The sequence below is a fragment of the Pelophylax lessonae genome, assembly GCF_965119305.1.
Source record: "Pelophylax lessonae genome assembly, chromosome: 3".
In the NCBI taxonomy this organism is placed as follows: Eukaryota; Metazoa; Chordata; class Amphibia; order Anura; family Ranidae; genus Pelophylax; species Pelophylax lessonae.
The window spans coordinates 314,876,364-314,899,151 of record NC_138770.1 but is presented as its reverse complement, the minus strand read 5'-3'; the positions used below and the strand labels follow the sequence as shown (position 1 = coordinate 314,899,151).

Sequence of the window (22,788 nt, the reverse complement as noted above, 5' to 3'; positions counted from 1 at the left end):
CATTAACATAAGCATAGCTCCCCATGCCCACCCATTCAACTTTTGCTGGTCCGGGCAGTCTAGGCAATACATTTATTTTAACTGAATTCAACCTACCGAACCCACGGGGGGTTAGCAGCCCATCTCATGAGGTCCTACCGCAACTTTTTATTAAGAGGTGGATAATTACGTGTGTAGAGAGTGTCAATGGAGGCCGTGAGGTGGACCCCAAGATATGGCATCAATTGTTCCTGCCACGTAAACGTAAAGTTGTTTTTGAGAGCATAGATCGTTGCCCTATCCAAGGTCAAATTTAAAGCTTGGGATTTAGAAGGGTTCACTCGTAAGCCAGATATCGCAGTGAATGCTTCCAGTTCCCTGAGTAAATTGGGGATGGATACCAGTGGGGTTGAGATATACATTAAGATATCATCTGCAAAGAGATCGCACTTATGCTCCATACCCCCACATGGATGCCCTGAATGTTCGGGTTATGGCGAATCTTAATGGCCAACGGCTTTAAAGCCAAGATAAATAGGAGCAGGGACAGGGGGCACCCCTGACGCGTTCCCCTGCGTATATTAAGGTAGTCAGATCCATACCTTTTTAATAGAAAGTCTTGCGATAGGGTCATTATATAAGGTTTTGATGATGGTGAGAAAATTGTGTCCAAAGCCATATTTCCCCAAAGTCTCTAGTAGATATTCCCAGGATAGGGAATCAAACGCCTTGTGTAGGTCTAGAGACAGTAACATGCCCTTCCTTTGTCCCATCCCATCCAGTCAGATTTAAGGGCAGAAATAATATTAATCGCGCGTCTAGTTTGGTCCGATGCTTGTCTACCCTGAACAAAGCCCGTTTGGTCAGGATGGATATAGTCTGCTAGAAATTAGTTCAAGTCTGGTCGCCAATATTTTTGTCATAATTTTTAGGTCGACATTTGTAAGGGAGATCGGATGATAATTAAAGCATTTGCCATGATCCTTGCCTGGTTTAAGTATGACGTGTATGAAAGAATTATTTCTCTATCGCTCATTGACAGACGTAGTCTTCTTGATTCTCAAGAGCTGGGTTATGTTGTCTCCGCAGGAGTAGGACTAGGCAGAAAGACAAAACGTTCTGGCTCCACCTTAGGGGCAGTCCCTGAGGGTATATCCTCCCTCTCTCTGCTACAGGGAATCAGTTTTTTTCTGTCTAGTCAGGAGTAAGGACCTAAGTTCCTTGCTGGGATCTTTTGGTCCTGGCAAGATTTTTTTCTTTAGAAAAAACATTTTTTTTTAGGTAGTTTTTCTCCAGTGTTTTTTTCCTGTGAGATCTTCAAGCAAAAACGCCGGACTGGGCGACACTTGTGGTCACCCCAGCCGGCCTACGAGCGCGCGCAGACCATTGCATTGCGCTTGGTCGGCCGCGACACATTCAAGTAAGTATGCGGGGCCGGGCGACGGGCTGGATGTTGAGATCCAGTGGTCACCCCGGTTTCTGCCTACGAGCGCGTGCAGACCAGAGCTCCGCGCTGGGTCGGCCGCGACGGAGTCCCAGTGGAGGGACTGACCTTGCGAGTTAAAAGTCTCGCTTGGACGCCAGGAACCAGAGAGTCGAGGCGTCCAGAGTGGTCCACAACCCCCCACCCCGGTGGAGAGGGTATTGTGAAGAGAGGGTGCCTGTCGGTTTGGTATGGTGAGTAAACGTTCCCTTTTTTCTTTCCTCGTTATGAGGCAGTATGAATTATGGGCCCCACCATACATGGTCAGTATATATCTGACACTAAAAAGTCCCCCTTGTAAATACAGTATGTGTTTGTGGGAAGTGGACTTGGTTTGAGAGCTAACACTCTACCCAGCAGACTGTAATATTACAGCAGACATAGGAGGTATAATCCTACCTTATTTGTAGTGTATCTCCTGTAGATCAATATATCGCCACTTAGCAGAGATGCAGGTGGATGTGCTGGGAAAACGATTTCGGCGGTCCGCCGCCATTTTGCCGTAGACCAAGTGCATGTATGTCCTCAGGTCACGCCGGCCGCCATGTTTTTGGAGTCTTATGTCTCTTGTATGGGGGCGGCCATGTTTCATGAGCCCAGCTACCTCGTGGAGAGCTGGGAACGCCGGTAGGCGTACACAGGGGGCGGAGCCACGTCCTTCTACCCGGGAAAAAGCAACAGCTCCTTCCAGTCTGTAAGACAGACGCTGACTGCAGTTGGTTGGAAACTTCACTGCATCGGTTGGTGAGCCTTAGGGGTCCCTCTCTCTCTCTGTGGGGATCGAGAAGCAGGTACTCTGAGGGGCGCTATTGCGCTAGGGGGAGATACATAAAAAAAAAAAGTTTTTTTGTTTTTTCTGGCAAAGGTGTCCTGAATTAACATGGACCCTGCCACTCATGTATCTCCTCCGGATCCCCTCGAGGGGTCTGCAGGATCCTCCAGCACCCCACTGACGATTGAATCTTTGTCAGCTATTATGGAAACTTTTGTGTCCCGGGTGGAAGTGGCTTGTCAGGGACAGGGCGCAAGAAAGCGACCCCCGCCTAACCCCTTATTATCTGAAACCTCGGATTCAGACTCTGAGCCTATTTCTGCAGTTGCAGGTACTTCATCTGGGATTGGTGTCTCGGGTACTGTCTCTTTAGACAGTGAGGAGGATGTTTCGGCATCAGCCATAGCCAGAGAGGAAGCGTTGGTAAACGCACTCATTGTATCTGTTCAAGAAACCTTAAGATTACAGGGTATTCCGTCGGAAATAGCTGAAACTGAAATCCCTTTTGGGACTAAAAAACGCATCAAAGTGGCGAAGGTTTTTCCATTGCCCAAATGTTTTGGCAATCCAATCGAAGAAGAATGGCGTCTGCCAAAACGCACTTTTACTATTTCTAAACGCATTAACAGGCGTTATCCGTTTGAGGAAACCCTCATTAAGAAATGGACAGAACCACCTGTGGTGGATTCACCAATTGCTAGATTGTATAAAGCCACGGTTATTCCTCTAGAAGACGCTCCGTCTTTTAAAGATCCAGTGGATCGCAAGATAGAAGCTATGTCTCGCACCATGTTTTCCTTGATTGGATCAGCTTTCAGACCTATAATAGCTATTGGTCTGGTTTCGCAGGCTGTAACTGAATGGACAAGTGGTTACGCCGGGACTTAGAAGAGGTCCCTCAGGCGGTATCAGATTTGTTGGAACAAATGATACAGGGGTTACAGTTTGTGTGTGATGCGGCGTTAGACGCCACTCCATTAATGGCGCGAGCATCAGTCTCAGCAGTGGTTCTCAGGCGTACACTGTGGCTAAAAGGTTGGTTAGCCGACCAAGGTTCCAAAAAAGCATTGGCTAATATATCCTTTTTAGGAGAGCGTCTATTTGGAGCCAACTTAGATGAGATCATTAAGGATCTCACGGGTGGAAAGAGCACCTTTTTACCGCAAAATTTTAAAGGTACTCGTCAAAGACGAGGGCCTTCTTTTTCTGCTCACAAGAGGTTTTTTCGTCCCGCGGGTGAAAAAATTAAGTCCTCCAAAGCTCCTTCAGGAGGCGTCAGGGGTCGTTGGTCGGGCAAGCAAAAGCCCGCCCCCTCCAGACCTGAAGATAAATCGTCCAAAGCCTGAAGGTGCGCCCCCACCCATAACTGGGGTGGGGGACGTCTTCGCCGGTTCCCGGATCCATGGCTTTCCAGAATCCCGGACAAGTGGGTTTGCGAAGTCATAGGGTCAGGGTACAAGATCGAGTTTCGATCTCTCCCACCGGCGCGATTCTTCCCTTCCAATATTCGACTATCCCCGGATCGTTTAGAAGATCTGCGGAGAGCAGTCACGGATTTACTACAACAAGGAGTGGTAGTTCACGTTCCTTGGACAGAACGTTTTCAAGGGTTTTATTCAAACCTATTTACAATACCCAGGAAAAAGGGCAAAGTGCGTCCAATTCTGGACTTAAGGGCACTCAATTCTTTTGTCAACATAAGAAAATTCAGAATGGAGTCCATTCGCACAGTAGCAGCCTTCCTGCATCCAGGGGATGTCCTAGCGTCCATAGACATCAGGGACGCATATCTTCACATTCCCATTTTCGCAGGACATCAGCGGTTTCTACGCTTTTCCGTAGAAGAGAACCACTATCAGTTTGTGGCGTTACCTTTCGGTCTCGCCACGGCTCCTCGGGTCTTCACGAAGGTGTTGGCCCCAATGTTGGCACTACTGCGCCAAAGAGGCATATCGATTCTTGGTTACCTAGATGATCTTCTGCTTCATGCAGAGTCTCCTCAGACCTTGCTACAAAACATAGAAATTACTATGATTTCTTTACAGGAATTCGGGTGGCTGGTGAACCAGCAAAAGTCATTTCTGGTTCCCACCCAGAGGCTCGAATATCTGGGTCTAATTCTAGACACAGTCAGGACAAGAGTTTTCCTTTCCGGTAGGGAAACTCCGAAAGATTCAATCAGCAGTCCAGTTGTTACTATCCAACAGCTGGTCTTCCCTTCGGACTTGCATGAGGGTTCTGGGGTTGATGGTGGCTTCCTTCGAAGCAGTCCCATTTGCCCAGTCCCATACCCGAATTCTTCAGCAAGAGATTCTTCTCAGAAGGAATCGGAATCCGGAATCCCTGGACAATCAGATCCGATTGAGCAAACAGACCAGAGAGTCTCTGGTCTGGTGGCTTCGGTCTCCGATGCTCAGCCAGGGAAAGTCATTTCTGCCAATATATTGGACGATAGTGACCACGGATGCCAGTCTATCCGGATGGGGAGGAATTCTCGGTCAGTTATCTGTCCAGGGACTTTGGTCCCCGGAAGAATCCAGGTTACCGATAAATGTATTGGAACTGAGAGCGATCAGACTTTGTCTGATTCACTGGACCGAGCAGCTCCAGGGCAGCCCGGTTCGGATCCAGTCGGACAATGCCACGGCCGTGGCTTATGCCAATCACCAGGGGGGCACCAAGAGTGTCCGAGCGGCCAAAGAAGTGGCTTGCATTCTTCGCTGGGCGGAACGATTTGTTCCAGCTATCTCTGCGGTGTTCATTCCGGGGGTGGAGAATTGGCAGGCAGATTATCTCAGCCGTCAGACTCTGGATCAGGGGGAATGGTCCCTCCATCCAGACGTTTTCCACCAGTTGTGCCTACGGTGGGGCACCCCGGATGTGGATCTGTTGGCATCACGATTCAACAGGAAAGTACAGAGATTCGTGGCTCGCTCCCGCGATCCTCTAGCAGAGACCGCAGACGCACTGATCGCCCCGTGGGGGCAATACCAGCTAATGTATGCCTTCCCTCCTCTCGCGTTACTGCCAAGACTTCTTCGCAGGATAGAGGAGGAAGGAATTCCAGTAATTCTGGTAGCTCCGGACTGGCCTTGTCGAGCTTGGTACGCCGACGTGGTCAGACTGGTGGCGGACGTCCCGTGGAGACTTCCTCTCAGGGAGGACCTACTGTCTCAGGGACCGATCTTCCATCCTGCTTTACGATCGCTGGCTTTAACGGCCTGGCTATTGAGACCCAGGTGCTGAAGGACAAGGGATTGTCAGCTTCAGTTATTCCTACTCTAGTTGAAGCAAGGAAAGCGACTTCCAGAAAGATTTATCATCGCACATGGAAGTCCTACATTGCATGGTGTGAACCTTTTGGGGTTCCGTCCACGGTCTTATTCGGTTAGTCGAATATTGGCTTTTCTGCAACAAGGGGTTGAGCAGAAACTGGCCTTGAGCACTATCAAGGGTCAGGTCTCAGCTTTAGCTATCTTCTTTCAGAAGCCTTTGGCTACTCATTCCTTGGTGCGGAATTTCATCCAGGGGGTGCGACATCTGGCTCCGCCAGTGCGCGCGCCGTTACCACCCTGGGATCTTAATTTAGTATTGTCGGTTCTTCAGAAACCTCCCTTTGAAGATATTAGGGAGATTCCTCTACCTACGTTGTCCCAGAAGGTGGCCTTCTTGGTGGCTATCACTTCTGCACGCAGGGTGTCAGAACTGGCCGCTTTATCTTGTCATTCCCCATATCTGGTGGTTCATAGAGATAAGGTGGTTCTTCGTCCGAATCCATCCTTCCTACCAAAAGTGGTTTCAGAATTTCATCTAAATGAAGAAATTGTATTACCTTCCCTGTGTCCTAAGCCCAGTCATCCTCGGGAGTTTGCTTTACACTCCTTGGATGTGGTCCGGGCGATCAGGGTATACTTAAAAACGACAGACTTGTTTCGCAAGACGGATTCACTTTTTGTGATCCCGGATGGACCCAAAAAGGGGTTGCCTGCATCTGCCGCGACCATTTCCAAATGGATCAGACAGATGGTGGTACAGGCTTATTCTATTAAGGGTCGGGAGCCCCCGTTCCCTGTTAAGGCGCACTCCACTCGGGCACTTAGTGCGTCATGGGCCTTTCGCCATCAGGCGTCAGTGGTCCAGGTGTGCAAAGCGGCTACCTGGTCGTCGGTGCATACCTTTACAAAACATAAAGTTGATGTAATGGCATCATCTGATGCCGTGTTTGGCCGCAAGGTTTTGCAGGCCGCCATTTGAGGAGACCAGTGGTCTGCCTCGAGGGTTTTTTCCGTTGGAAATTTTTCTTTTGAGTCTCATTCTTTGTTTATAATGAGCCTTTAAAACTTCTAGTTTGGCACCGGTTGGGCCTTCTAGATTGGATTTTGATTTTTGTTAATCCCACCCCTCATTTGTGGCACTGCTTCTGGATGTCCCAGCTCTTGAGAATCAAGAAGACTACGTCTGTCAATGAGCGATAGAGAAAAATGGATTTTTGTAAGATCTTACCGTAAAATCCTTTTCTCTTAAGCTCATTGACAGACGTAGTACCCGCCCCTCTATCATTGAGTTGGGTTGGGTTAAATTCTCTGTTACTGCTTTAGAACAGAACTGATTCCCTGTAGCAGAGAGAGGGAGGATATACCCTCAGGGACTGCCCCTAAGGTGGAGCCAGAACGTTTTGTCTTTCTGCCTAGTCCTACTCCTGCGGAGACAACATAACCCAGCTCTTGAGAATCAAGAAGACTACGTCTGTCAATGAGCTTAAGAGAAAAGGATTTTACGGTAAGATCTTACAAAAATCAATTTTTTCATATTTGGGGATATGGGCCCCTTCCCTGATTGAATTAAAATAGGAGCAGAGGTGGGTAGCAAGGGTCTCGCTGAATTTTTTATAGTAGTGGCCAGAGAATCCGTCGGGACCCGGTGCTTTAGCTGAATTAAGATTTTTGATAGCAGACAGTATCTCGTGTTCCTGGAACTCTATATCCATGACGTCCGCGTGTGAGGAAGAAAGTTGAGGGAGGGGGATGTTGCTGAGAAAATCTGCAAATAGGGACTGTTGGAGCGGTTGTGGCAGGGAATAAAGTTTGGTATAAAAATGATAAAATTTATTATCAATTGGGGATTTTGTGACCTTTGTCCAGTTCGGAGCTTCAATTTCGGGAGTGCCGGGGAATGGAGTCTCGGGGCTAGTTTACGAGCTAATAGAGTGTGTGGTTTGTCACCCAGTGTATAGTAACGGTTTCCCGACCATCAAATGGATTTTTCGGCTTTGGTGGTTAAGCTAAAATTAAGGGCCACTCGTGCGGCGACGATCTTATGCCTGATATCTACCCCCCGGGGTACTTTTCTGTTCCCGTAAGAGGTCTCTCAATTCTGTCTCGTCGCAGGATGTCAGTCACGTTTCCTTTTTTTCCTGAGAGGCTATTTGGATTCGTTTGCCTCTAATCGTCGCTTTGTGCCCAGCCCATACCATCGCAGGAGAGGTGTCCGTGCTAAGGTTATCAGTAAAGTATTGTCGCAAACAATCTTCCACCTCTCTAAAGACTAAGGGGTCATTCAACAGTGAAGCATTTAGCCTCCAGGAGGCTGTTTTTTTTTTTTTTCCTTTTACTTTTAATGAGAATTGTAAACAGGATAAGAAAGGAGTTGGGATTTCGATGCCATGGCTGCTGTCCTAAAACAGTTTTTTGTAACAGAATACCTGGTCATCAGCTGGACATACAATTTAATTTGTCTGCGGAGAGGAGAAGTAAATGTTCTTTCTGTCATTTCAAGAGGCGGAGTACACTGGGTTAGTCAGTGGGGGTGTTGCCTCTGAAACTCTCAGGATCATGGGAAAAAGTTTTCTCTATCGGTCATTGACGGACGCAGTCCTCTGATGCATATCAGTAGGGTAATACCGCCCCCTACAGGAGTAGGACACTAGGCAGAATTTCTGGCTACGCCTATTGGCAGTTCCTGGGGGTATACCCTCTCTCTTCCTGCTTAGGATGTCCATTTTAATCTGCCTAGTCAGGAGTAAAGACCTTTGGTCCTGGCATAGAAGTCATTTTTTTTTATATAGATTTTTTTTTTTTTTTTTTAGCTAGTCTTTTTTTCTACGGAACATTTTTACTGTGAGATCTTCAAGCAGTTATACCAGGCTGGGCGACAGACTGGACCCCCATATCCAGTGGTCACCCCAGTCTGGCCAACGAGCACGTGCAGGCCTTAGCTCCACGCTGGGTCGGCTGCGACATAGTCCCACTGGACGGGGACTGGCCCCCCGAGTTAAACATCTCGCCAGGACGCACATGACCGGGTCTATGCTCATGTCGCAGCGTTCCTATTTTGCCAAAAGCCCCCCTACTCCGGTGGCGTTGAGCCCTGTCATGAGATGGCACCCGCCTGTGTTCCTGGTATGGTGAGTACACGTACCCCCCCCCTTCCCTGGCGGATTTGGGGGTGGAAGTGGGCCCTCTCTCTGGGATGGTCGGACCCTCACACTCTAAGGTTTCCCTCTGTACTGTTGTGATATCCCCCCCACGTGGGGGACTATTTGGGCCTACCTGAGGCTGGGACCTAGTGTGCAGACCGCATGGGCCTGGGTGGTACGGCGCTCGGTCGATGGGCAGGGGGGGGGCCTCGGTCGGACCCTCCAGGGCTGGATCGTATAGTAGGGCTGGCGGGAGGTCTCCCTGTGGGGTCTTGTTGCCATGCTAGCTGCCATTTTGTTGTAGCCTTGTATGCCTTTGTGGCGGTGGCCATCTTGGGGGGTGGTTTTTGGACATTTTGCGGTGGATTTTTTGCTGGGAAGGCCCGTGGGTGTGCCTGGAAGCATTTTTTCGAGGGAGGAGCCCCTCTCTTCAGCCCGGGAAGCTTCTGGCTCAATTTCCTTTCGTGAGCCACCACTGACACATGCAGACCTTCTGAAGATTGCTGCATACCAAGGACAATGAGCCGCTGGGGGCTTATTCTCTCTCTCTGCGGGGCCATAGCGCGGGCCAGACCTCCGGGGGGCTCTGTAGCACTGTGGGGACGTTCCCTTTTTCATACAAAAAAAATATATTCTGTAATTTTTCTCAAAGTTTGATGGCGGGTCCTATTAGTGCAACATAAACCCCTCAGACCATGTGTCCCCACCTGATCCCCTCAGAGGCCGCAGGGCCCTCCAGGTCGCAACTGTCTACTGATGCGATTTCAGCGGTCCTGGAAGCTTTTGTTTCCCGGGGGGAGGTGGCCTTTAAGGAGGCCAGAAACTCTTGCGCAGAAACAACCCTCTCCTACCTCTGCCTCCTCTGATGTCTCGGACTCTGAGTCTGACCCTGCACCCGCAGACGCGGATACCCAGCACCGTGCCTCCTCTGATAGTGAGTATGAGCTTCCTGCCTCTTCTGCTGCGCAGGATAAGGCGCGTGTGGACGTACTGGTTGTTTCGGTGCGAGAAACCCTAAAATTGGAGGATGCGGCTGTCATCGCTTTTGCGGCACGGGTTGCCTTCAGCACCCATAAGCCTCCGAGGGTGGAATAGTCTTTACCCTTCCCCACTTATTTTGCTGGCCTGCTCGCCAAAGAATGGGAGTGGCGGACACATTCTCCCGGCGTGTCTAGGCGACTTACCAGACGCTACCTTTTTGAGGAGTCTCTGGTGATGAAGTGGTCGGTGCCACCTAAGATGGATCACCCAGTCTCCAGACTTAACAAAGCTACCATGATTCCGGTAGAAGATTCCCCATCCTTTAAGGACCCAGAGGATAGGAAGGCGCAGGCTGGGGCCTGCAACATGTACGATATGGCATACTGCATTACGGCCTGCCTTTGCTTTCGGCCCTTGTCACCTAAACGGTGACTGAATGGGCAAAGCTGCTACGCTGTGACGTGGAGGGCCAGCCTGTCCCTTGTGAATTTGGGAAACTGTTGGACCAGATGGTGCAGGCGCTGCAGTATGCTTGCGATGCTGCGCTGGACATTTCTTCCCTTTTTGGGTCGTCTGTCATTTTCGGCGGTGGTCATGAGGCGTATGCTCTGGCTGAAGTGTTGGTCTGCGGATCAGGCTTCTAAGAAGGCCTTGACGGAACTCACCTTTCAGGGGGGGACCGTCTGTTTGGGGCTACCCTGGATGACATTATTAAAGGTGTTACGGGGGGTAAGAGTACCTTTCTCCCGCAGGTTTCCAGGGGTAGGGACTCTCGTCGTAGGCGGGGTCCATCCTTTTCAGCTCACAGAAAGTATTCTCGTCCCTCGGGGGCAGCCGATAAGGCTAAGCACTTCAAGGCTCCCCCGGGTGCTTCCAAGCGTTCCTGGCCTGGGAAACAGAAGTCCGGTTCCACCAGACCTGCGGACAAGACCCAGTCGGCCTGAAGGTGCATCCTCACCCGTGACTGGGGTGGGGGGACGCCTTTGCCGGTTCTCAGACATGTGGCTTGCCCGGATCCCAGACAAATGGGTCCGGGAAAGTGGTTGTGCGGTCCGGATACAAAATAGTTTTGATCCGTTACTCCAGTCAGGTTTTTCCCTTCCAATGTCCGCCTATCCCCGGATTGCTTGCGAGCGCTCTATGGGGCAGTGCAGGACTTGCTACAGCAAGGAGTGATAGTGTCTGTTCCATCCGCGAAATGCTTTCACAGGTTTTATTCCAACCTGTTCACGGTTCCCAAGGAGGAGGGCAAGGTGCAGCCGATCTTGGACCTAAAGGCACTGCATGTGTTTGTGCTTGCTCAAAAGTTCAAGATGGAAACTATTCTCACGGTGGTGGCCTCCCTACATCAGAGGGACTTCTGGCCCCTGGATCAGCTTTGGTCTTTCTGTCTCAGACTGGATCGCTCTTGGATTTATGACACTGCTTAAGGTAGTGTCCATTCCATTATATTCCCCATTTTAGTTCATATTCTACATTAGTACATTAATATAACCCATACTCTCATTTTTAGACAAACATTTAAAGCTCCTGATGAATGGACGGAGGTCCATGAAACGCGTTGAGCCTACAATTACTCATAGGTTTCATCTGTGATATATTTAAAAGAAAGATCATGCGCACACAGAGTATCTATGTCATATTTTATCCATTATATTCTTGAGTGATCCATTTTTTTGGTCCTAGAAAAAATTTTATTTCTAATTTATGTATTGCTGTATTTACGTGTGTGCTCTCTCTGTATGTATTTATGTTACAGTATTTTTTGTTTATTCTATATCATTCATGTTATCGAATAAAGAATATTTTTATGTCCAATTGACCTAAATTAAAGTCCCAAATTTTTCTTGCTTTTACACATGTACAAAGGGATGGAGGCAACTGGACATCTATGGCAAATCATATATACTGTACTACTTCCCTGTACACTCACTACTTTACATTGTAGCAAAGTGTCATTTCTTCAGTGTTACATGAAAAGATTCAACAAAATATTTACAAAAATGTGAGGGGTGTTCTCACTTTTGTGAGATACTGTATATCCATTAAGTTTTGAATTACTGCAGAAATTGTACAGTTATGGCAGTAGCTTATTATATTAGGTTTGTGTGATATTGGAACATTGCAATTGTCTACTTCTATATCTGCATATATGTGTCTCTTGTGACCTAGCATTGTGAATGGAAAGTAGTAGACTTGTTTAAGACTTTTTCCTGTTCTTCCAGTTAACAGGATTGTTCCAGTTCACAGTTAGGCTTGCTTCAGAGACAGAAGCTCGTTTCACATCAGTGGAGCGCATCAGTCATTACATAAAGGTAATGTGTTTTTGTCTAACCAGAGAACAGCAGCTAGGCATGTTTGCTCCGTACCATAGTCCCGCCTGCAGTATTTTTTTTTATTTTTTTTAGCTTTCTTCTCAAATTATAAAGTCATATACTGTGCAGATAAATCTTTGTTGGAGTCAAAATTTTAAATTACTATAGGTCATGGGAACTTGAGCAGACACCTAGAGGGTGCAAGCAGCAATTTATTTTTCTTCCCAACACAGACTTGAACCCCTTTGCACCTAAGCTCCTTTGTTCTGGTTGTTTGAAATGGTTGTGTTCTGACTGGATCTAAATAAAGCAGGGTGCTTGTAAAAATGATACACTGCCTTCATGGCTTTATCTACTAATGATGATGTCCATATTGTGCCAAAAATGAATGTGTATGGATAGAGGCAGGAGAGTGGCTGGTTTTAATCAGATTTGTGTGATATCTGTAACAGGCACTGCGCAGCAATTCATCATCTCAGTTTGCAGCAGAAGCTAAATTTTTGTCTAGCTCAGGTCTGCTCCCTCTTACCAGCAGTTTTCCAAACTTTTTTTTTTTTTTTTTTTTTTTTTTTAGTTTTTTTTAGTTTTTTAGTTTTTTTAGTTTAGTTTAGTTTTCCAAACTTTTAAGCAATGTCTATGTAAACACAGCAGGTACTGTGGGAGTGGGGCAGAGCAGCCAACGAACTGACCAGAACTGATACATATGGAGGTTTAAGACTTAGTAGAACGATTTGTACTTGAGTCCAAATCTTGTCTTTGATGAATGCCTCGTCTATTTATGTATAATTTGGAGAAATTAGCATTGATTTGCAGTGTTGTCATAGCTACTTCTGTCCGGTCTTCTAAGCAGGTTTTTGCTTCCTGTTTATTTGGCTCTTCTCTGCTGTTACTTGAATTGTAATCCACATCCTCTATAAGAATGTGTTTATATTCTGCATTATTTAATTTATACTCCTTTCTAACCACCTACAGACCTTGGCTCTTGAGGCTCCTGCTCGTATTAAGAACAAGGCTCCTCCAGTAGACTGGCCTCAAGAGGGAGAAATTGCATTTGAAAGTGCAGAAATGAGATATAGAGAAAACCTCCCTTTAGTGTTAAAGAAAGTTTCATTTACCATCAAACCCAAAGAAAAGATTGGAATTGTGGGAAGAACTGGATCAGGTGAGAGAGTTGAACATAAAACAAATTAATCTAAATAAGGTATTCAAGGCTAGAAGCTTGTTATCTTATAAAAGTATAATGGAGGCAAACCGCGATCAGAGAAGTGATTCAGTGGTTTAGAACATGGGCAAAGCACTGCTGATCATGCAGTGGAAATGTCGTTTACCATGATTAATGCACTATGTAATAAACATTTTCTGCCCAGTGTGGATTTAACTTGAAGCATGTTTTTTTTTTTTTTCCCCTGTGGCTCTGGGATATCGGCTTTACTGTATGATTAATTTCTATAATAGGGAAGTCCTAGAATTTTTTTTTTTTACAGATTGAATAGTTTTAAGTTATTGTCCATTTTTGTTCTGAAATGCATGTGTTGCCCCACCTTTCTACTTCCAGATTTGTAAATTTTAAAATGATTAGAAGTAAGAATTAGTGTTTGTAAAAGCTCTTCATTTGTAAATTGGTCTTCAAAATGCAAAACATGCCTAAATGTATCAAAGTTCATTCATGCATCAGTAAAATGTTTCTTGTCTTACCACCTTTTGCAGGAAAGAGCTCCCTTGGCATGGCTCTTTTTAGACTGGTAGAGCTCTCAGGTGGATGTATTAAAATAGATGGTGTAAAAATCAGTGACATAGGCCTGGCAGATCTGCGAAGCAAACTGTCAATCATACCCCAGGAGCCAGTGCTATTCAGTGGGACTGTACGGTAAGCACTTGCAAGTTTTGGCTCCTCTCCCCCCCCCCCTTCCTTTTAATGGTTGTGTAATGCCTATATTTATGGCACCAATACAGGACGTTTTCACTTGGTATTTTGAGGGTTATTGTTTTCCTTGTTACTTTTATATAAATTGAATGGGGTAGATGCTTAAAAAACACAAATTATTTGATAAAGCAGTATTAAACCCGAATGCAAACATTTATCATATTGCAGATTACCAATTCTTGGATGTGATGGTTGCAGTGCTTTTCTATTTAAAGCTTCCTTTAATTTTCACCTGGCAATCTTGCTAGAGCCAGTTTGTTTTTCTAAAGAAAAAGCTATCTTGCAAATGTAGCAGTTGGAGGGATGAGAAAAACCATTTACATCTGACAGGTGCCAGCTCATTAACAATCTTTAAATAGCACATGGCTAGAACACAACTTGCTTAACAAATGTATTTGTTTACTTTTTGTCAATTTACTTTTACACAGGTCTTTACGGTATTTATTTTTTTGCAGTAACTACCACATAAACCTGTAGTGAATTGAGATTTTCAATACATTATGCAATATTTGGAATATTTTCCAATGACCCAAATATTACATGCGCTGTTATTTAGCAAATTGTGCCCAATGATTCTTGAGGGTAGAGGGCCACCTGATATTTGAAAATATTTGTGGGTTGTCAGTACAAGATATAAGTGGGATACTAGATATTTTAATATTGCATATGTTTTAATCTGTAGCTCAAACCTGGACCCATTTAACCAGTACAGTGAGGAGCAGATCTGGGATTCCCTAGAAAGGACACACATGAAAGAATGTGTAAGTATATTGCTCCAAAGCTTTGCACTTTTTCCAAAGCACCAAGCAGTTCTAATACATTAAACCCAGTTACTGTTAGGTTAAAAAAAAAAAAATCTTCCTGATTTCCCCCCCCTGGAGGCATTCAGATATTCTGTGGCCCAATTACCACTGGTATGAAAAATAGAAGGTAATGGCGCTGCTTATTCTATAAAGTGCAAGTGGGTAAAATTATGAATAATATGTATTAAAACATAGATATGGTTGAGGAATAAATATATAAATTAATCATGCGAGGATAAAAATCTATGAACGAGGTAAAAGGTAGATAAGATGATATTAAGAATATAAAAAATGAATAAGAGCTAGAGATATAAAAAATTGTATAAATATAAAAAATATAACCACCAGAGGGCGTAGTATAAAGTGCAGGATGCTACAATAAATAGGTATGCCTTCGTATATATCTAGAGTTTGAATGTAGATGTAATAGATGACAGTCTAGATAAACGTACACTAAAATTAATGCAGAGAAGGTGACCTTAAATAATAAAATAAAAAAATAAATATAAAAAAATATAATGCTGGTGGTATTAGGTGAAGTGACAAATAGTGCTACGTGAATACAATGAATAGTGAAAATGTGCAAGAACAAAGTGATAAATTGTGTGAACAAAATAAATAAGTGTGCGGGAAACTTTTCAAGACAAGGTAAATGTGCGGGAAACTGGTATACAAAGTGCGGCAGGAAGTGATATTAAATCAATTCATATAATAAGATGAGTCCATAAATTGGTGAATGTGCAAGAGACTGTACAGGTAAAGTAAATGTGCGGGAAACTGATCAGCGTGCAATACAAAGTGGTATTCAATCATTTCATATGTTGAGATGAGTCCATAAATTGGTGGTTGTGCCCAAAGAAGTGATGAGTGAACGGTAACTTACGGTGATCCCCCAAAGTGGGTGACTGGCGAGTGGCGGGAAGGACCCTAGTAGAAAGACCTACTCACCAGATGTACCCACCCCACACAGGGGTATAGAGCGGGTACTGTAGATATATCTCTTTGGTCCTGGCTCTGTATGGTAATTCCCTTCCTGGGAGAGATGTAATGTGGGGTCCGCGGGATTGCTCGAGTATCCTACAGTGGGGTCCAGTAGTGGGGTCCTAAGTCAGTTGGCGAGATATCCAACGTTCCGTGGGGTGATCAAATATGGCCACTCAAATGTATGTGGATGGGAGGATCATGGGAAATGAAAAAGAGCTCGATAGTGTGATATCGCTAAGACGTTTATTCTTTACAGCAACAATAAAAAATGGGTACTCACATTAGTACAATCGGTAAATAGCGAGGTATTGGCGTCCCGGAACGCAATGCGTTCCAACTGGAAACCGGAAGTGACGTGACGGCGCTGAACGCGTTTCGTCATGTGACGTCTTCTGCAGAGTACCCATTTTTTATTGTTGCTGTAAAGAATAAACGTCTTAGCGATATCACACTATCGAGCTCTTTTTCATTTCCCATGATCCTCCCATCCACATACATTTGAGTGGCCATATTTGATCACCCCACGGAACGTTGGATATCTCGCCAACTGACATAGGACCCCACTGTAGGATACTCGAGCAATCCTGCGGACCCCACATTACATCTCTCACAGGAAGGAAATTACCATACAGAGCCAGGACCAAAGAGCTATATCTACAGTACCCGCTCTATACCCCTGTGTGGGGTGGGTACATCTGGTGAGTAGGTCTTAATACTAGGGTCCTTCCCGCCACTCGCCAGTCACCCACCTTGGGGGATCACCGTAAGTTACCGTTCACTCATCACTTCTTTGGGCACAACCACCAATTTATGGACTCATCTCAACATATGAACTGATTGAATATCACTTTGTATTGCACGCTGATCAGTTTCCCGCACATTTACTTTGCCCGTACAGTCTCTTGCACATTCACCAATTTATGGACTCCTCTTATTATATGAATTGATTTAATATCACTTCCTGCCGCACTTTGTATACCAGTTTCCCGCACATTTACCTTGTCTTGAAAAGTTTCCCGCACACTTATTTATTTTGTTCACACAATTTATCACTTTGTTCTTGCACATTTTCACTATTCATTGTATTCACGTAGCACTATTTGTCACTTCACCTAATACCACCAGCATTATTTTTTTATTTTATTATTTAAGGTCGCCTTCTCTGCATTAATTTTAGTGTACGTTTATCTAGACTGTCATCTATTACATCTATATTCAAACTCTAGATATATACGAAGGCATACCTATTTATTGTAGCATCCTGCACTTTATACTACGCCCTCTGGTGGTTATATTTTTTATTTTTTATATTTATACAATTTTTTTATATTTATACAATTTTTTATAATTATACAATTTTTTATATCTCTAGCGCTTATTCATTTTTTATATTCTTAATATCATCTTATCTACCTTTTACCTCGTTCATTGATTTTTATCCTCGCATGATTAATTTATATATTTATTCCTCAACCATATCTATGTTTTAATACATATTATTCATAATTTTACCCACTTGCACTTTATAGAATAAGCAGCGCCATTACCTTCTATTTTTCATACATACCCATATAGCTGTCCGGCTATAGCATAAGGGAGGCTGCAGCTTATTTGTGCACACACCCTATCTGTCCTTAGACATCCTTAGCGCGGATTCATATAGACACAATTACCACTGGTGTTCTTATTTATAAATGTTAGTATCCAGTTATATTTTATGCATTTAGGAATGCATCCAGCTTTTTTTTTTTAAAGATGATCTACTTAGCTGGCTAGATCTAGTTCTTAATGGAGTCTATTCCACTTTTTCACATCTTACTCTGAAGAAGCCTTTCTGTATGTGGATGTTAAGGCTCTGTTTACATCTTGGCGTCCCGAATCCCTACTATCCCGAATCACGGCAAATCGCTGGATGCCTTGTCCCTTCCAATGGCACCCCAAACGCAGCGTGTTTTTGCACCGATTTGTCGCCCGATGAATCGCAGGAACATCATGCAGACAGAATCGCGGGACACCGGACGCCCAAAAGAAGTTCTTGTGCTTCTATTTGCACGATTTACAGCAATTCATCAGGCGACAATCGTGGCAAAATTGCTCCGCATTTGGGGTGCCATTGAAAGTGACAAGGATCTCATGGGCGTCCCGCGATTTGCTGTGATTTGGGATGCCAAGATGTGAACGGAGCTTTAATCTCTCTTCCTCCAGATGTAAAGTGTGCCCTCTTGTCCTCCTGTAATCACTGAAAGTGAGTATCTCGACACAAACTTCATTATATGGACCCTTTGTGTATTTTTGCATGAAAAAAAAAACTTTCTCTTTCATTCATTGACGGACACAGCTCCAGAATCTTCTTAACCATTAAGTTATGTTGCCCCTACAGGAGTAGGGACACTAGGCAGGAAAAAACTTTACCACGACTATGGCGCAGTTCCAGTGTGTATACTCCCACTTCCTACTATAGGCATTCATTTTTTTTCTACCTAGTTCCTTGCTGGAATCTCTGGTCCTACCATTTTTTCCTTTTTTTTTTTTTTTTTAACAGATTTTTTTCCTCTTATTACTTTCTGTTCCTGTGAGAATGTGGACTGGGCGACAGACTGGATATTCTAGATCCTTACGGTCTTCCCAGTTCGGCGAGCGCGTGCAGACCTTAACTCCGCACTAGGTCGGCCGTGATATAGCCCCACTAGTCGGGGGCTGTCCTGCAAGTTAAACGTCTTGCAAGGACGCATACGACCTGGTCCAGGCCTGAGTCACAGCGTGCCTCCTGGCCCGCAGCACCCCAATTTCGATGGGGAGGTGGTCTGCCTGGAGCAGTGCCCATTCGGTCTATGGTATGGTAAGTAGTGTCCCCTCTTCCCTGGTGGCCTTTCAGCATGAACTTGGGCCCCTCCCTGGGATATGTCAATGTCCCCTGTGGACCACCCCCCATCTACCCACACCTAGCTCCCCCCTCCTGTTCCCCCCAAGGGGTGGCCATACCTGTTCCAAGTGCGTTTTGGGGTTGTCGAGTGGGCGATGGGGGGGGGCGTGTGGTTGTCAGTTAAATTGAACGGCAGCCATGTTTTTGGAGCCTTGTGAGCGGTGACTGTGGCGGTGGACCTCCAGTGCTGACTCCTGGACTTCCTCTTTCTCTCTGATCGCCACATGGTGTACAGCACCATGCTGTGTGCTGACCGGGGGTGGTGAGTTATTGTGGGTGCCCTAGGGGGATTTAACTCACTCTGCTATAGCAACGATTCAGCTGTGCTGGCAATTGTAGTGCCCAACATTGCGGTAGGTCACTTAGCAGGGTTTTTTTTTTTTCTTCTAGATTACCTATGTGGTTCCCTGGTTAACATGGAGTCCCTGCAGCAAATTTCCCCCCCTGATCCCATCTCGGAGGCGGTGGGCCCTTCTGGCACCCAGTCCACCCTGTCTGCAATGGTGGCGGCTCTGGAGTCATTGGTGTCCAAGGTTGATTCGCTCCTGCAAAAAAGAACCAGCGAAAAGCATCCACTGCCCTCACCTCCCTCCTCTCTCCTCAGATTCTTAGTCTGATCTGGCCGGCGCAGACGCAAGTCACCCTGCTAGGTCTGCAACCTTGCACCGAGTGCTCGGATAGTGGGGATGATTCCTCTTCCACTGCAGCCGTGCATGAAAAAGCGCTGGTGGAGGCACTGGTCGTATCAGTGCAGGAAACTTTAAAAATAGAGGATGCAGCTATGGCAGCAAGTTTTTCCCGCCTATTCTGACAAAATTGTTGTGACTCAGTGGGGTTACTCAAAACACAATGTGGTGATTCCTAAGCTTTTCCCTAGAAGGTACCCTTTTGAAGAGTCCCTGTTTAAAAAAGTGGACAGTCCCACCTGTGGTGGATTCCACGGTTTCCAGGCTGAACAAATCCACCCTGATTCCGGTGGAAGAGTCTCCGGCTTTTAAGGACCATTTTGATAGGAAAGCGGAGACCTTGGTCCGGCACATGTTTACTATGGCTGGTTCAGTCCTTAGGCTTGTGTTCACCATTGCCTTTGTGTCCCAGACCTTGACGGGACGGGCTATGCTTTTGTGCCAGAATCTGGAGGGGGAACAGGTTCCCTCCTGCCTTTGTGGGGCCAACTCCTCTCTGGATGCAGCTCCCTAAAGCCCTGTACACACGTAGCGTTTGTCGGCCGTAAATATTCGGCCACCGACCGATCGGCTGATTGACTTGTTAATATGATGCTTACGAAAAACCGACTGCGACTTTTCGGTCGTACAGAATCTGGTGTGCAGGCATTAAAATTTTTGTTGGCCAACACCAGAACGGCCGATTGTTCGCCAGTCAGTACAAAATTCGGCCGACAAACAGCTGATGAGCAAGACTGGGCATGCTCAGAGAAGAAAAAACACACGGAAAGTTAACCATCACATGACATCACTTCTGCAGTCGGCTGTTGTTGGCCGACAAAATTCGTGTGCAGTCTTTAGCACTTTTCAACCGACAGAACCGCACCGGACAAAAGACGGCCGATCGTTTGGCCGACATTCGGTACGTGTGTACGGGGCTTTAGTTTCTAGGCTGTCTGTGACAGCAGTAGTCCTTTGGCGCATGATATGGCTGAAATGCTGGTCTGCGGATCAAGCATCCGAGAACGCCTTAGCAGATCTCCCCTTTGTGGAGGATCGCCTATTTGGGTCTTCCCAGGATGAAATCATTAAGGAAGTCACAGGAGGAAAGAGTACTCTCCTCCCACAGGCTTCCAAGAGCAAAGAGTTTCATCAGACGTGGTCCTTTTTTCTCAGCTCATAAGAGGTTTTTTTTTTTTTTTTTTTCGTCCATCAGGGTCTCAAGAAAAAGGATCCAAATCAGTTTGGAACGTCTCCGGAGGTTCCAGGAGGCCCTGGTAAGCCAAGGGCAGGTCCTTCCAGGTCTGCAGACAAGCCCTCTTCTGCCTGAAGGGGCGCCCTCACCGGTATCTGGGGTGGGGGGACATCTTCATTTTTTTCCTGCACCTGTGGACCTCCCTGATTCAAGACAGATGGGTCCTTGAGCTAATTCAGTCCAGCTACAAGATCGAATTTTGGTCTTGTTCTCCAGAGAGGTTTTTTTCCTTCAAACCTGCGTTTGTCCCCAGACCGCTTGCGATGTCTCTTTGTGGCGATACAAGAGTATCAGAGTACCTTCCGTCCACAATCAAGGAAAGGAACCTCAGCGGCCCCCCTCCTCAGCACATAGAAAATTGTTTTGCGCTTCTGGGGCGGAGAATAAGAGAAATGGATCTTTCAAATCTTCCCCTGGAGGTTCCAAGCATCCTTGGTCTGGTAAGCTTAGAGCTAGCTTCTCCATACCCACAGACAGGACTCCTTCAGCATGAAGGTCTGCCCTCACCCATTATTGGGATGGGGGGACATCTTTGCTGGTTTCCAGCCTCGTAGACCTCCTTCATGAGCGTCAAGGGGATCCACGAAATGATTCTTTTGGGGGTACACAGAAACTGGGACAAAGCTTGTTCTTTTCAGGTTTTGTAGGGCCTGAGTCTCCTTGTGTGGATTTAATGCCTGAAAAGGTTCAGGTGATGTCTGAGCTACCTAAGGTCCCCCCTATCCCTGTCCAGGGTATTGATTTACCTAGGTCTGATTTGAATTCTGACCAGGTTGGTCCTTTCTCCGGACAAACTTCAGGAACCACAGGCCGTGATTCACCGTCTCCTGTCACACAGATAGTTCTCTCTCCCATTTTACATACCGGTGCGGAGTCTGGTGGTATCCACCCTCAAGACTGTTCTGTTTGCACAGTCCTACATGCAGCTCCTTTAGCAGGTTTGGCTCCACAGGAGATTACTGAGGTTCGTAGCGAGATCACGGGTTCCTCTGGAAGACGCTGCAGGTGTCCAAGTGCCACGGTAAAGCCAGTATCATCCTCGGCTCAGGCTTCTTCCACAATTCCTGCGAGGAATCAAGGACGAGGATCTTCCAATCAGTCTGATGGCCATAAACATCCCTTGGGGGCTTCCTCTGAGAAGACAAGTTGTCCCAAGGGCTGATCTACCATCCTGCTTTACAGTCGTTGGTTTTAATGGCTTATCTTTTAAAAGCCAGGTACTGAGGGATAGAGGTCTGTCTGGATCAGTGATTCCTACAATGGTGAAGGCGAGGAAGCCGTGTTCCAGCAAGATATACCATTGTATGTGGAAAGTGTACATTTCTCGGTGAGAGTCGATTGGCGCTCATGCTCGATCCTTTTCTGTGGCTCGGATCTTAACCTTTCTTCAACAGGGTGTTGATCAGAAGTTGGCTTAAGTACCATCAAGGGCCAGGGGTCTGCCCTGGCAATCTTCTTTCATTGACTCCTAGCCTCGCACTCTTTTAGTTCATACCTTCATTCAGGGGGTTCGACATGTGGCTCCACCTGCACGGTCTCTTTTGCCGCCATGTTAATTTAGGGTTTTCGGTTCTCCAGAAACCTCCATTTGAGAATATTCAGGAGATTCCCTTGCCTATGTTATCTCAAAAGCTGACATTCTTGGTGGCCATACCTCGACCCGCAGGGTATTGGAATTGGCGGCATTATCCTGTGGCAGTCCCTATTTAATGGTCCATAGGGATTAAGTGGTTCTTCGTCCCTGTCCATCATTCCTACCCAAAGTGGTCTCTGACTTACATTTGAATGAGGACATGGTGTTGCTTTCCTTGTGTCCCAAGCTGGCTCATCCCAGGGAATTTGCTTTGCATACCTTTTGGATGCGTTTCATGCAAATCCTTTCCGAGGTCAGACTCGCTTTTTGTGGTTACAGACGGACCAAGGAAAGGGCTGGCTGCTTCTTCGGCTACCATACCAGGCAGACAGTGACTCAGGCCTATTCCATTTAAGGTCAGGTTCCACCTTTCCCTGTCACATCACATTCTACGCGGGCACTGAGTGCTTCTTGGGCTTTCCGTCATCAGACACAAATATCTCAAGTTTGCAAGGCAGCCGCTTGGTTGTCAGTGCATACCCTCATAAAATTCTATAAGGTAGATACTTTCAGATCTGAGAATGCTTCTTTTGGCCGCAGTTTTGCGGGCTGCTGTTTAAGAGCTGTTCCGTCTTTAGGGGTGTTTTTCTTAACTTTTATTTTTCAGGTGGGGTTCCTGTTAAGGGCACTTATGTTTAGCCTTGGGTTATTTTCCC

The 22,788-nt window shown here is 46.1% G+C and overlaps 1 protein-coding gene across 1 annotated transcript in view; it reads left to right on the top strand.

Moving 5' to 3' along the window:
* The window catches only part of ABCC5 (ATP binding cassette subfamily C member 5), a 273,035-nt gene that overhangs the window by 205,926 nt on the left and 44,321 nt on the right, over positions 1-22,788 (top strand). Inside the window, exons 24-27 of the mRNA XM_082249426.1 lie at positions 11,856-11,945; positions 12,918-13,107; positions 13,653-13,812; positions 14,552-14,630. Of these exons, the coding sequence (XP_082105552.1) occupies positions 11,856-11,945; positions 12,918-13,107; positions 13,653-13,812; positions 14,552-14,630 (519 nt within the window). The remainder of the gene's footprint in view (positions 1-11,855; positions 11,946-12,917; positions 13,108-13,652; positions 13,813-14,551; positions 14,631-22,788) is intronic.